Raw genomic sequence first — 12,934 nt, forward strand, 5'->3', positions numbered from 1 at the left:
TGGTAAACAACTTCAGAAAGTTACCTGGTAGCATCTACTAAACATTGAAGCAGCTACTTAACATGTTCATAACCTATTACCCAAAAATTCTCTCTTAGATAGAGTAGAATTTGTAACAGAAATACACATGTGCTCCTAACAGATGTCTGTAAGAATGTTCATGGCAATGTTATTGTTATTATTACTACATGTTTAGGGGGAGTGGTTTCTGGGGTTTTTGGTTGGGGTTTTTGTGGGGTTTGTTGCTGTGAATTGAACTCAAGGTCTCATGCATAAGTATGCACTCTACCATTGAGCTACACCCCCAGCCCCTGCAACATTATTCTTAACAAAATCAATATATTTTCACAAACTGCACAAAAATCAACATAAGGACAGAAAAATAAATAGTAATATACTATACAGGAATGAAAATGAATAAATTATATCTTTATATAGTAATATTGGTGGATTTCACAATATTAAGCAAAAGAAGCCAGAACAAGAGAACAAATTCCATTGATTTCTTTTATCTGGAATTTAGAAATGGACCAAATCTATCCATATTGTTAGCAATCAGGAAAGGTAATCTTTAAGGAAGAGAAACAGTGATTGGGATGGAACACAGGGGGTCTTCTTAGATGCTGATAATGGTTCATTTTTTGACATAGGTGGTAGTGGCATGAGTTTCATTTTTGTGTTAACCGTTCGTAAACCGTTCATGTGAACTATTCCTTGTTTTAAAAATTTCCACGGCAGCTTTTGAAGCCCAGTCTATCCCGTGAGGCTTATTACTCTTGAGCCTACATCTGAAGGCTCTAGGGGAAGTTTGATAGAGTGGTAGCAGGGTAATTGGTATATTTCATTACTAAATGAGACTGTTAGTAAGAGTACCTCTAGTGGTCTTCAGTCTTACCACTCTTTGCCCCAGCACCAGGAGCTATCAACCTGTCACTCCAGCATGTGTGGGAGCAGGAGAGCCTTGTATCCTATATGTAGCACAGCATGGTCTGTGGTACTCATGTCCAGTGGAAGGAATGGACAGCCCTACTACAGGAGGCAAGGAGTGAAGGAGTGTGCTTATTCTGTCTCTGTTACTGAGGCAGCCATTACACATTACTCCCTTTACCTAACATACATTATCATGGTATATAGAAGCAAGTTAAGGGAGAACAGAAATTAAAGTGGTACTAGAAATAAAGAGTTCTAATGATGGAAGTGCTTTTTCAGTCCTCCTGAATGATTAATGGTGTCAACAGCATAGTCTTCTCAACAGTTTTTGGTATGAATAAAATACAGGTTACAACTTCCTGGAATACCAGAGTACTAGGAGTGCTAGGCTTTTAAAAGGTGGGGTAAGTTTTAATTTGACATTCACTAAAGTAGTTGAAGGCTGTGATTTTCATGACTGTAAACTGGATTATATCAAGCTAAATAATTAGAATTTTTAGGAATGATATTGGTGGTGGTCATACAACAGTGTGAATATACTTTATACTACTGATTTGTACACTTTAAAAAAAGATAACATGGTGAATTTTATGTAGTTATATTTTACCACCACAAAAAAATCACCAAATAAATAAATAAATAAAAGATGCTAGATTAGTGGTTGTGAATGTATAAAATCCCTTTAGTGTAATATTTCTAAATAAAGAAATGGCTCTGAAGTCTGCTTATCTTCTTACACTTACTAATCTGTAAAACAAGGTATTCTTACATTTTTTTTTATTTCCACAACATCATATCCTACAACTTTATGAGCTAATCTTTTTAAAGTACATATCAACATGTAATGTTAATAAAATATTTAAACTCATTGTGATGTTTGAATATTTCATTTTCATAAAAATCATTTAGTTTTGATTTTTAATCATTTCACCATCTCAGGCAGTCTAATTATTGGTGTGCTTTGTTCTCTGTTGTCATTTCAGTGATCTGTAAGTTGTTGATAATTTGACTTGTCATTCACATAAAGTTGATATTAATTCACTAATCTTACAATTTTTATTTCAAGTTGAGGAAAAGTAGTGTATGAGGACAGGGAAATATTCAGCTCCATAGAAACCTTTTAAATATTATGTAATTTTTGTTGTTGTGAAGTACAAATTCTTTTTCAAAACCATAGGAATGTCAAATAAAGGGATGAAAATCATTTTTCCAAGTTGCATATAAGTAAAATATCTTTTTACATGGTTTTTTAAAAATAAAAAAGACAGACCCATGTATTTTATATTCACATTACTACAAAATATTAACCCTGGTATATGAGAATAGAAAAAACCCTGAAATTTTAAACTTTTCAAATACTATATATAAAATTTCCTTAGTCTTTTTTTACCATATGTGTATATCACTTTTTATTCTTAGAAATCTTTTCTTTTGTTCTAATTAGTTATACATGACAATAGAATGCATTTTGACACACTGTAGACAAATGGAGCACAACTTCTCCTTCCTCTGGCTGTACATGGAACAGAATAAATATTATATAATATTTTTATTTTCTTTTTTTTTTGCTTTTTTTATTTTATTTATTTATTTATTTTTATTAGTTGTTCAAATGGGAGTTCATAATCCGTTTGAATCAAATGTATGAAATATGATATGTCAAGAGCTTTGTAAAGTTTTGAATATTTTTATTTTCTAAACTTAGGTTATTCACAAAAGTCTGCACTATCATTGTAAGAGGCTCATTTAAAAAAAAAGAAAGAAAGAAAAGAAAAACTACAGACTGGTGGGTGAGGGTGAATGAGTTAGCTGTGTTCATATTTTCTTCTCAGCCCCGAAGAATCAAAGAGTTGAAATGAAGTTTCATGTTTAAAATATGTCTTACCCCTTCAACCAGTGTGTTTTTGAATCTTAAAAAATTACTGTGCTAGTATGCTATTCATACTCTTATATCTTCTGTCTCCCCCCACCCATTTCTTTCTTCCTCTCCAACCCAAACACTCCCTTTCTCCCTTCCAAATCCCTAAAGCTATCCTGGCCTTTTAGTTGTACCTCAAGCTGTACAGGACAGTAGTTTACCAAGAGTAGCCCGCTGCTATCGACACAATCGCCTGCCTGTTGTATGTTGGAAGAACTCAAGAAGTGGTACTCTGCTCCTCCGATCTGGAGGATTCCATGGGAAGGGAGTTGTTGGTCTTTTCAAATCTCAGAACTCCCCTCAGGCTGGTAAGCATCTCTTTAGAGCACAATTTTGACCCTTTTACTAAATGTATTCCTAAAAATAAGCTGTTAAAAAATCTGGGTGTGGCAGTGTATACCTATAGTCCCAGCTACTTGGAGGGCAGAGGCAAAAAGATCACTGTAGTTTGGGGGCCAGCCTGGGCAACTCAGCTTTCTCAAAAAAAGAAAAGTAGAAAAGTGAAGACCTGCAAATGCCAGCCATTCCCTTTCATCAAGCCTGTCTCACATCAGTTTTCCCACTCATACAGCCAAAGTAAGAATTGTATCTGGCAGTGTGGGCTCCATCTTGAATTTGACATCTTAATATATCTGGCTTACCTTTGATTTTAATGAAAATTAGTATAGTAAAGTCTAATTATAGGCTATTTTCATTCCAGCAAACCAGAGCATCCACTAATACAAACTAGATTTTATCAACAATTTTCCTTTCTGCTGAGAAGCATCCAAATATATTTAACAGCTTCAGAGGCAAGTAGAGATTCTGACCTAGGTGATATGAGATTTCCTATCTATCCCTACAACACACACACACACACACACACACACACACACACACACACAAAAAAAAAAGCAAAACAGCAGCAGCAGCAATCTAACAACCAAAATGCTGCCTTAGGAGCTCTTAGAGCTTTTTTTAGAAAACTAGGGAAATAAGTGCTGCTGTCCCTTTGGGGGATAATATTGTGAGTACTGTGTCTAAAGTCAGAGTTACATTTGGCTTACTTTACTCAGCTTCTGCCTCATAATAGATGTTCAATAAGGTAAACCATGGGCCACTAAGATATCAGATCCAATTGGGGATGACAGCATTCTTCCCCCCTTTGGAAATGAAATAAATTCAAAATCTATGGTTGAGCAGATAGAACCATGTGCTTTTTGCAGTTTCTCCTTTATTATCCTTTTCCTTCCTAAAAGTTGGCCAGTGTATCCTTGATCATTTATTTGGTTGACTGAGGTCAACATACACATAATGCTATATTCAGCCAGGCTTACAGTCTCAGCACAGATATAAAAAGGCAGTTGACTTGTACCAATTTCTGCTCTAAGGAATCTTCCCAAGCCACATAGTAGGTATAATGGAAAATAAGCATATGTAAGTTACATAAAGTATCATTTCAGGAATACTGGTGACCATCTCACTAAGCTTGTAGTTGAAAAAAACAATGAGGCTTATTCCACAGGTTTTGGGAGGTTTTGTTTTAGTTTGGTTTTGGTACTAGGGATTGAACCCAGGGATACTCTACCACAGAGCTATATCTCCAGTACTTTTTTATTTTTTATTTTGAGACACTGTCACTAAATTGCTGAGGCTGGCCTCAAACTTGCCACCCTCAGCTGGGATTAAAGGAGTGGACCACCACATCTGGTTTGATTTCTTTTTTTAATATTTATTTTTTAGTTGTAGTCGGACAAAATATCTTTATTTTATTTATTTTTATGTGGTGCTGAGGATCAAACCCAGGGCCTTGCATGTGCTAGGCAAGTCCTGTACCACTGAGCCACAGTCCCAGCCTCTGGTTTGATTTTTTTAATATTAATTTACTGAATTCACACATTTGCTCACATTTTAATGTATTTGAAATTGGGATACATCTTAGAATGGATGTAATGAGAAAGAAATAGTATAGTTTAAATGGCAGTGTTGTTTTTTTTTCATGGTACTTAAAATGACAATGTGTCATATCCTTGTTGTCATATTAGAATGTGCAAAGTACAACCATGGGGGCTGGAGTTGTAGCTTATAATGGAACACTTGCCTACCACATGTGAGGGACTTGGTTCGACCCTCAGCACCACATAAAAATAAATAAAATAAAGGCATGTGTTTAAAAATATATAATCATAGCATCAGAGTTGGTTTAGAATGTCAATTATTTTCTGTACAGGTTATAAAGAAAATTTGTGAATAAGTGACTGAGCCAATTTCATTGATTCTGTTAAGCGCCACATAAGCCAGGCTCATATTCCCTCCAACTCAAATTTGTTCTCATAGTTGTTTTTAATTTGTGTATATTTTTGCCTCCCCACACCCCATTTTTAAATTTACTTTATTTTGTATTTATTTATTTTTGCAGAACTAGGGATTGAGCTCAGGGCCTCATAGATGGTAGGCAAGTACTCTACCACTGAGCTACATCCTCAACCCCTTACTTTTTTGAGACAGGGTCTCACTAAGTTGCCCAGGCTGACCTCAAACTTGCAGTCCAGAGTCTCAGCCTCTCGAGTAACTAAGATTACAGGTGTACACCACTATTCCCAGCTTTCCCTTTTGAAAAGACCAGGGAATCTGTTAGTTGCTCTTATCTTCTCTCCATTTTCCTCCACTCTTCCCTTAAGCCCTTGCAACCTTATATACCCTGTTAGACCTGCGTGGCAAAGTTGGAATAAAGCTGTGGTATTAGGAAATTCCTGCTTCTGCCCATTCTGGGATGCCAAGGAAATCCACTCTGTCCTCTGCTCCCAAAAAATAGCATGAACAGGATGTTGAAGGAGATTATCAAGGAAATGTTGTTTGTGAATCTTCATTTTGAGTTACTTGGGTAATGAGAAGCTACACCAGTGCTTAGAAGGATAGCCCTGTGCTGGTTTTCCATACCTGGGCTCTGTCTGGGAGGATGATGAAGCAATTGAGAAGTAGGTGTGGTGAAACCATAATCATGGGATTAGCCATTTAATTGATTGGGGCATTAAGTGGGGCTGGTTTCTATATTTGGGTGTGGTAACACAAGACTATGTAGAGAAAGTATAAGCAAATATATGTAGAAGCTTGTTTTATTAACATAGAGACAGTTTGTTTTATCCAATATCTTTTCCTTGTATAGCTCCTACCTCCTCTTTAGAATCTTCCAGTAGCATAGAACAAGAAAAGTACTTGCAAGCCTTACTGAATGCAGTTTCTGTCCATCAGAAACTCAGAGGCAACAACACCCTTACTGTCAGGCCAGCACTTGCCTTGTCTCCAGGTAAGAGTCATTAATACTTTTCTCTTTGATAACTACTTTGAAAGGTCAGATTGTTCCTAGTGTTAGTCTCTTCAATTATTTGCACTGTTCCTTCCACATGACCTCTTAAAAGTTTTAACCCTGGAGGGTCTTTTACTTAGAATGCAAGATTATCACTATTAATATTTAGTAAATGGTAACCATATTTAGAGATTCAGTTATTCCCTTTTTAAAATAGTATAGGAAAGGGAATAGAGAAAATAAAGTCACCCCTTCTTATTCCAGAATCTTCACCCAAACTTTATAATATTATGAGATTGAATGTATAAATTGAACATCAATTCATTGAATGTGTATTTATTGCAATTATGTGTAAGTTTGAAATTCCCAAAATTTCCATAGCCTTTTATGATTTTGCAGTACAGTTTGTTTTCTCTATATTTGGATGAAGGCATTAAGACTTGTACTAATATTCTGTTTCAGTCATCATGTGATGGAACCCCAAAGGGTTCATGTAGAGGTAACCCTAATGTGTTAGACACAGGAGCATGTGACTTGAGAAGTTGGTCTCTGGCTTAATCAGCTGTTTGAATTAGCTCAACATAAGCAGAAAGTGGCTTTTCTTGTAAAGTAACACCATGCATGCCTTGCTTCATTTATCATTAAATTCTCTGATTGCACTTGCCAAACCTAATTCCCTGTAATCTTGCAAATGTGTGTTATCTTTGATGAAATAATAACATTGCCTTGTTATCTCTAATAAAGCTTTGGGTACTTAAAAAGTACAATGTTTGGCAGCAATTAGACATGCTACACATAAAGATAAATTTTGTCATTTGAGTAATGTTAACCCAAACGACATGGTTTTTGTTCTTCTTTTTGGCTGACTTTAGGGACTGAAAGGAGGACTTCAAGAATGTCCACTGTGCTTAAGCAGGTAGTGCCAGGACATTTGGATGTAAACCCATCCAATAGCTTTTCTCGAGGAGGTTAGTAAGATTGATTTTATAACTGAGCACTGATACAAGGTTAAAAGCAGAAAACATTTTTCTAGATAGTAGAGTTTTAAAAATCAACTAATTATGGTTCAAATGGTTCTCAATTATCTTCTAAATGAATACTAAGAATTTATTAAATTTGTTACTGTTAGTATGATGACAAAAGAGTTTAGACTCATGGGATAATATGCATAATCATTGCTGGTGTCTTCATACTGAAGAGTCTGGGAGCATAAGGGGCTGAGGGTAATATGTCTAAGTGGGGAATTAGCTCTGGGAATGCTCCAGGCTTATAGGGTAGAGAAGTCAGCTCTCTGTTGCTGTGACAAAATACCTGAGATAAACAACTTTTAAGGAGGGAAGATTTATTTTGGCTCACAGTTTCAGAGGTTTTAGTCCATGGTCACTCGGCCCTGTTGCCTTTGGGGCTGTGGTAAGGCAGAACATCATGGTGGAAGTGCATGGTAGAGGAAACTGCTCACCTCGTGGCAACAGGAAACCAAAAGAAAGGGAATGAGGTCCCAATAGTCCCTTCACCGGCATGCCCCAGTGACCTTACCTTTTTCCATTAGGCTCACTAAAGTGTCTACCATCTTCCATTAGTACCCCAGGTTGGTAACCAAGCTTTCAACTCCTGGGGGACATTTGAGATCTGTGCCATAACAACTGACCACAGAATTATAAACATATACGGAAAAGTGATACCAGACCCAAAGCTATGCCTCCAAAGAACTCCTGTATTCTGGAATATTAGTTGAGAGAATAAGATACAATGAGATCATGTTTTCTTTTTTCCCCCTAGGCTATAGCTATTAGCATGAAAAAATAGAAGAAAAAAAATAGTGGCTCTTTTAAGCTCCAAACAGTGGTTCACTTTGGTCTCTGGAAGCTCACATGAGATTTTTTCACTCTGCAGAGGAAATTCCAGGCCAGTTTTCTTGAATATAAAGTTCTCCTGCTTCACAGTGGTGTTATACAATCTTAGACTCTTCCTCTTATTCCCATATAATGCTTAATCTCCTTGAAAACATACTAACTAGATGAACTTGGTTCTGCTTAAAAATCATCAATAATAATAGGTAACTCATTTTCCCCCAAATAGCCCTTTGCCTATGATAGCAACTCTAGTTAAAAAGTTCTTTCTTATTTGATCTAAATATCTACCATGTAACTTACATGTTGACCCTAGGTCTGAACTCTGAAATTAGAAACCAAGTCTAATTGATCACATCAGCTCTTCAGACTTAAAAACTCTTCTCTTGTTTTCTAAAAACTTTAAATTATGTAGTCCATTCATCATCCTCATCATCTGTGGATTATCCACAAAATCAAAACAGAACTCTGTAAGTGTTCTTGCTACCTAAAGTTACATTAACTATGGGGAGAATCCCATAAGACTAACCCAGGTTGGGATTAATAGCACTTGAAATCCTTGTGTCTTCCTTGCATGTGTTATTGTTCTTAGTATACTGGCATTTAGGGTTGCTCTTTGACCCTAAGTTACTATTGCTATACCTACAAAATATCATCTTTGGTGACTACTCCAGACTTTTGGATCCCAACTCTGCCTACTAGCATATTAAATGTTTTTACAAACCCATTCTCATATATAGATTTGATCACTGTTATCATGTGATTTATTGCTTTAAAAAAAATGTTGACTAGAGTTGGGGTTGGGGCTCAAGTGGTAGAGCGCTCACCTAGCATGCATGAGGCACTAGGTTTGATCCTCAGCAACAAACACATAAAAATAAAATAAAGATATTATGTCCACCTAAAACTAAAAAATAAATATTAAAAAGAAAGGTTGACTAAGGACAAAGGCCTATAGCAAAATAATATAAGTCTCTGGAGAAAGAGGTTGGTCTTTATTGGCTATGAGTCTTTCTACTAAAATTTACCTGGCCCATCCATGTATTTCTAATTCTCTGGTAATCTTTTCCTCCCCCACCTTCTCTTTTTTTCCTCAGTACTAATAATTAATTGGACCCAGGGCCTTGTACATGGCAGGCCAGCACTCACCACTTAGCTATATCCCAAGCTCAGCCCTTTTTTTCTTTTTTTTATTTTTTTTCCTTGAGACAGGGTCTTGCTAAATTGCTGAGCAGAGGAGGCTGGACTTCAAACTTGCAATCCTTCTGCTTCAGCCTCCTGAGGAGCTGGGATTATAGGCAGGCACTGCCATACCAGACTCTGCCAATCTATTTAACTGAAGATCTGTTAATCTTTTGAAATAATATCTGCATCACAAAAATTTATGGTTGTTTTAGCATGGCTTGAGAGTTCATTAATAATCTATTCTAGATTTGGTTTAGGATAAATATAAACTCTTTATCTTACAAAGTTTACTTTTTTCCCTTTTGAAAATCATGTACATCTCCTGATAATCATACTAGATACTTTTTTTACCTACATCATTAGAACTTTCTGTAATTTCAGGATTTCTGAAGAGCTTTCACCTGTTTTAAAGTTTTCTTAGGTCACTGTATTAATTTCCTACAGCTATCATAGCAAAGTACCACAAATTAGGTGACATGTCATTTCACAATTCTGGAGGCTAGAAGTCCAAGATCAAGGTGTCATCAGGTGTTCCTTCTGAGGACAGTGAAGGAGAATCTGTCTCATGCCTGTCTCCTAGCTTCTGGACATTTGCAGGCAATATTTGACATTCCTTGGCTTTTAGAAGCATCACCTAAATCTATGTCTTCATTTTCACAGGGATTTCTCCCTTTGTGTATGTCTCTAAATTTCCCCTTTTTATATGCATACCAGTCATATTGAATTAGGGTCCACCCTACTTCAGTATGACCTCATCTTAATTAATGATATCTGCAGCAGTCCTATTTCCAAATGAGGTCACATTCTGAGGTGCTAGGGATTAGTGCTTTAATATATTTCAATCATAATAGTAATAAATGGCTTTTTTCTTTTTTTAATATTTTTTTTAGTTGTAGTTGAACACAATACATTTATTTTATGTGGTGCTGAGGATCAAACCCAGGGCTCCACATGTGCTAGGCAAACATTCTACCACTGAGCCTCAACCCCAGCCCCATAAATGGCTATTTTCTGACCCATTGTTGTAGTTTAAGATAAAACTTCATACTCTCCATCATTATTTTCTCAGCAAATTTGAGCTTAAAATTTAGTAGTTACTTTCTTCTTAGGTTCCTGGTATCTCTGTTGGTTCAAGATTACAGTTCCCTTATTGCTTCATTTGCTACCTGTACAGGTCGAGTACCTTTTATCCCAAATCCTAAATGCTTAGGATCAGAAGTGCTTCATATTTTGGAGGGTTTTTTAGTTTGTTTTTTGTTGTTGTTTTTGTTATTTGTTTTTTGTTTCATTTTGGAATATTTGAAAGGACTTTACTGTTTGAGCATCCCTAATCCAAAATCAGAAACTTTGTGAGCATGTCAGCCCTCAAAAATTTTCTAATTTTGGAGCATTTTGGATTTCAAATTTTCAAACTAGGGATACTCAATCAGTGTTTTCAGAAAGGCAAGCTAGTAAATTTTCCATTCATCTTTTGGAAGAATTCCACTTCCAGCAGATGTCTAGTTAGTTGAAGCTCTCCCATGCAACACCCTGCTCTTGTATTTAGCCTTTGTTAAATTTTAACAAGAACATGTTATCTGTTCCTGTGTTTGGCTAAGTGGCCTATATACAAATTTTAACTTATTTCTCCTTTTATGTTTTTACCTAAGACTCCTAGATTTTCTATCTGTTTCAACTACAATATCTTCTTTTTTATATTGGCCTCAGGCTCGTGGCTTCCTTCATACAAAAGGATGCCCACTAGTGGTTATATTCTTATCATGAATCCATTCTTTGCTAGTCACAAAGGTACCTAAAAGGCTGTTCTAACTTCTTTGGATTACATCTATTTTATTTGTTTGTGACACATTCTGTGCATGTCTAAGGCTATAGTTATTATTTCTGACACCCTTCCCAAATGTTTTCTGCTGAAAAAATTACCATGAACTTAAGGTATTTCCTTGTCACAAGTTTTTTGCCCCTAACCAAGTACTTATCCTTCTGGCATCTTAAGCTTAATGCAAATCTCATCCTTTCCTCCATCTCTTAAATTTTCACTCCCCAAGCCTCTTAGATCTTCCAGTGTCCCCAGGACTAATCAAAAGAACTACTGCTGTTTCCTGACAACTTCAACATCCTCTGTGATCCCTAGAGCTGCATTTTTCTCTCTTCTGGGTCTGGTTCAAGCAAGGTCTCAAAAGATTCCCTATTACATGAACATCACAGATGATCCAGAGCAAGACCAGTTATAGATGCCTCCATGCCCTATAAGCAGTTCATTTCTTTATACCTACCTACAAGTACAGATATCCAAAGAGCTGAATACCACTTCCCCAGAAATTTCAATTTACCCTGCATGGGAAGAGCCTGCTATCTCATAATTCTCCCTCTTAACCTTTTCCTTTTTTCTCTCCTATTTTCACTGTTTTTTTCATTCTGTTCATTATTATATATTCTTAATTCTTTGTTTTCTTCTTATGATATGTATACTGTGTTCCTTTCCTGCTCTGATGAGTCAGAGATTGACTGCCACCTTTTTTCAATTAGGGTGATCCCTTTGCATTCAGCATGCTTGTTGGTGAGCTCATAAGACAGGGGCTTATATCCCTTTTTTTTAAAGAGCCACTTAAAAATGAAGATGTTAATTACATCACTTTTCATTTAAAGTTAAAAGAGCTTTTGAATTCCCTGGAGAAAGCATATATACAACTTGGAAATTGCATTATTGAGTAGAAAAATACTATGAGAAAATTGGTAATGCCTCTTAAATACCAAAATTTAATAGAGAAGTAGTCATGAAGGTAGCTTTTTGATTTTCCATCTTTTTCATTCTTGTGGCCCTTTAAGTTCCTCTACATGTATTATTTTATCCTTAAAGTAACCTCCAGGATAGGTATTTCAAGAGGCTGAGAGAGATTAGGTGACTTTGCCAAGGTCACACAGAAAACAACTGGTACTAGAATTAGCTCAGTATTATACCATTTCCGTGCAGCATTTACTGAATTTATCTTGTGTCATGCACTTGGCTAGGTGTAAGGTTACATTATCCTACCCCTCCCCCACCTCTAACCTAGACATCTCTTTTCCTTCTCTCCTTTGTATGGTCTAAACAGGGTAGAGAGAAAACACCAGTGCTTAGAGAACACTCCTGCTCTGAACAACAGTGTATTCCCATGAGGGAAAGGAACTGCATTATTTCTTCTTTGAAGCAGTCCCCTCAGCAAGTCCCTACTAGACAGGACCAGGACCACATAACTGCTCAGGTCACAATATGTTAAGAGTTCATTCCACTTACATTCAAATCAAAACTTCAGCCCCACTACTGTAATATTAAGCAATTTAGGAAACATCTTAATTTCCAGCCCTCATCTGTGAAGTGGAGATAATAAATAATAATTAGCTTTAAGGTAGTTACATGAAATAATACATGTAAAACATTTAACATAGTAATTAGCTTATAGTAGTACTCTAGTAAATATTAGCTACTGTTATTGCCATTGCCTAATAATCTGCTGAAAGGGCAAAAAATTCTACTTTTGCTTTTAAATTGCAATGAGCTTCAGCCAGGCCCAGTGGTGCATTCTTATAATCCTACTGGCTCAGGAGGATGAGGCAGGAGGATCACAAGTTCAAAGCCAGCCTCAGCAGTTTAGTGAGACCCTGAGCAGTTTAGTAAGACCTATCTCTAAATAAAATATGAAAAGCGGCTAGGGATGTAAAAACTTCAGTGAGCTTCACTGAAGGCCAATAACTTTGAAACTTTTTATCATAACTCACAAATAAAGA

At 36.2% G+C, this 12,934-nt stretch overlaps 1 protein-coding gene across 7 annotated transcripts in view; it reads left to right on the plus strand.

The window, feature by feature from the left end:
- Sbf2 (SET binding factor 2) overlaps nt 1-12,934 on the plus strand; it is a 401,965-nt gene that overhangs the window by 349,667 nt on the left and 39,364 nt on the right. For 5 of the 7 annotated variants that reach the window (XM_078046492.1, XM_078046499.1, XM_078046497.1 and 2 more), the window contains 3 exons: nt 2,960-3,156; nt 5,994-6,134; nt 7,007-7,102. In XM_078046492.1, the coding sequence (XP_077902618.1) occupies nt 2,960-3,156; nt 5,994-6,134; nt 7,007-7,102 (434 nt within the window). The remainder of the gene's footprint in view (nt 1-2,959; nt 3,157-5,993; nt 6,135-7,006; nt 7,103-12,934) is intronic. The other 2 variants (XM_078046494.1, XM_078046495.1) reach the window with 1 other exon arrangement.

Source organism: Ictidomys tridecemlineatus, chromosome 4 (assembly GCF_052094955.1).
Source record: "Ictidomys tridecemlineatus isolate mIctTri1 chromosome 4, mIctTri1.hap1, whole genome shotgun sequence".
NCBI lineage: Eukaryota > Metazoa > Chordata > Mammalia > Rodentia > Sciuridae > Ictidomys > Ictidomys tridecemlineatus.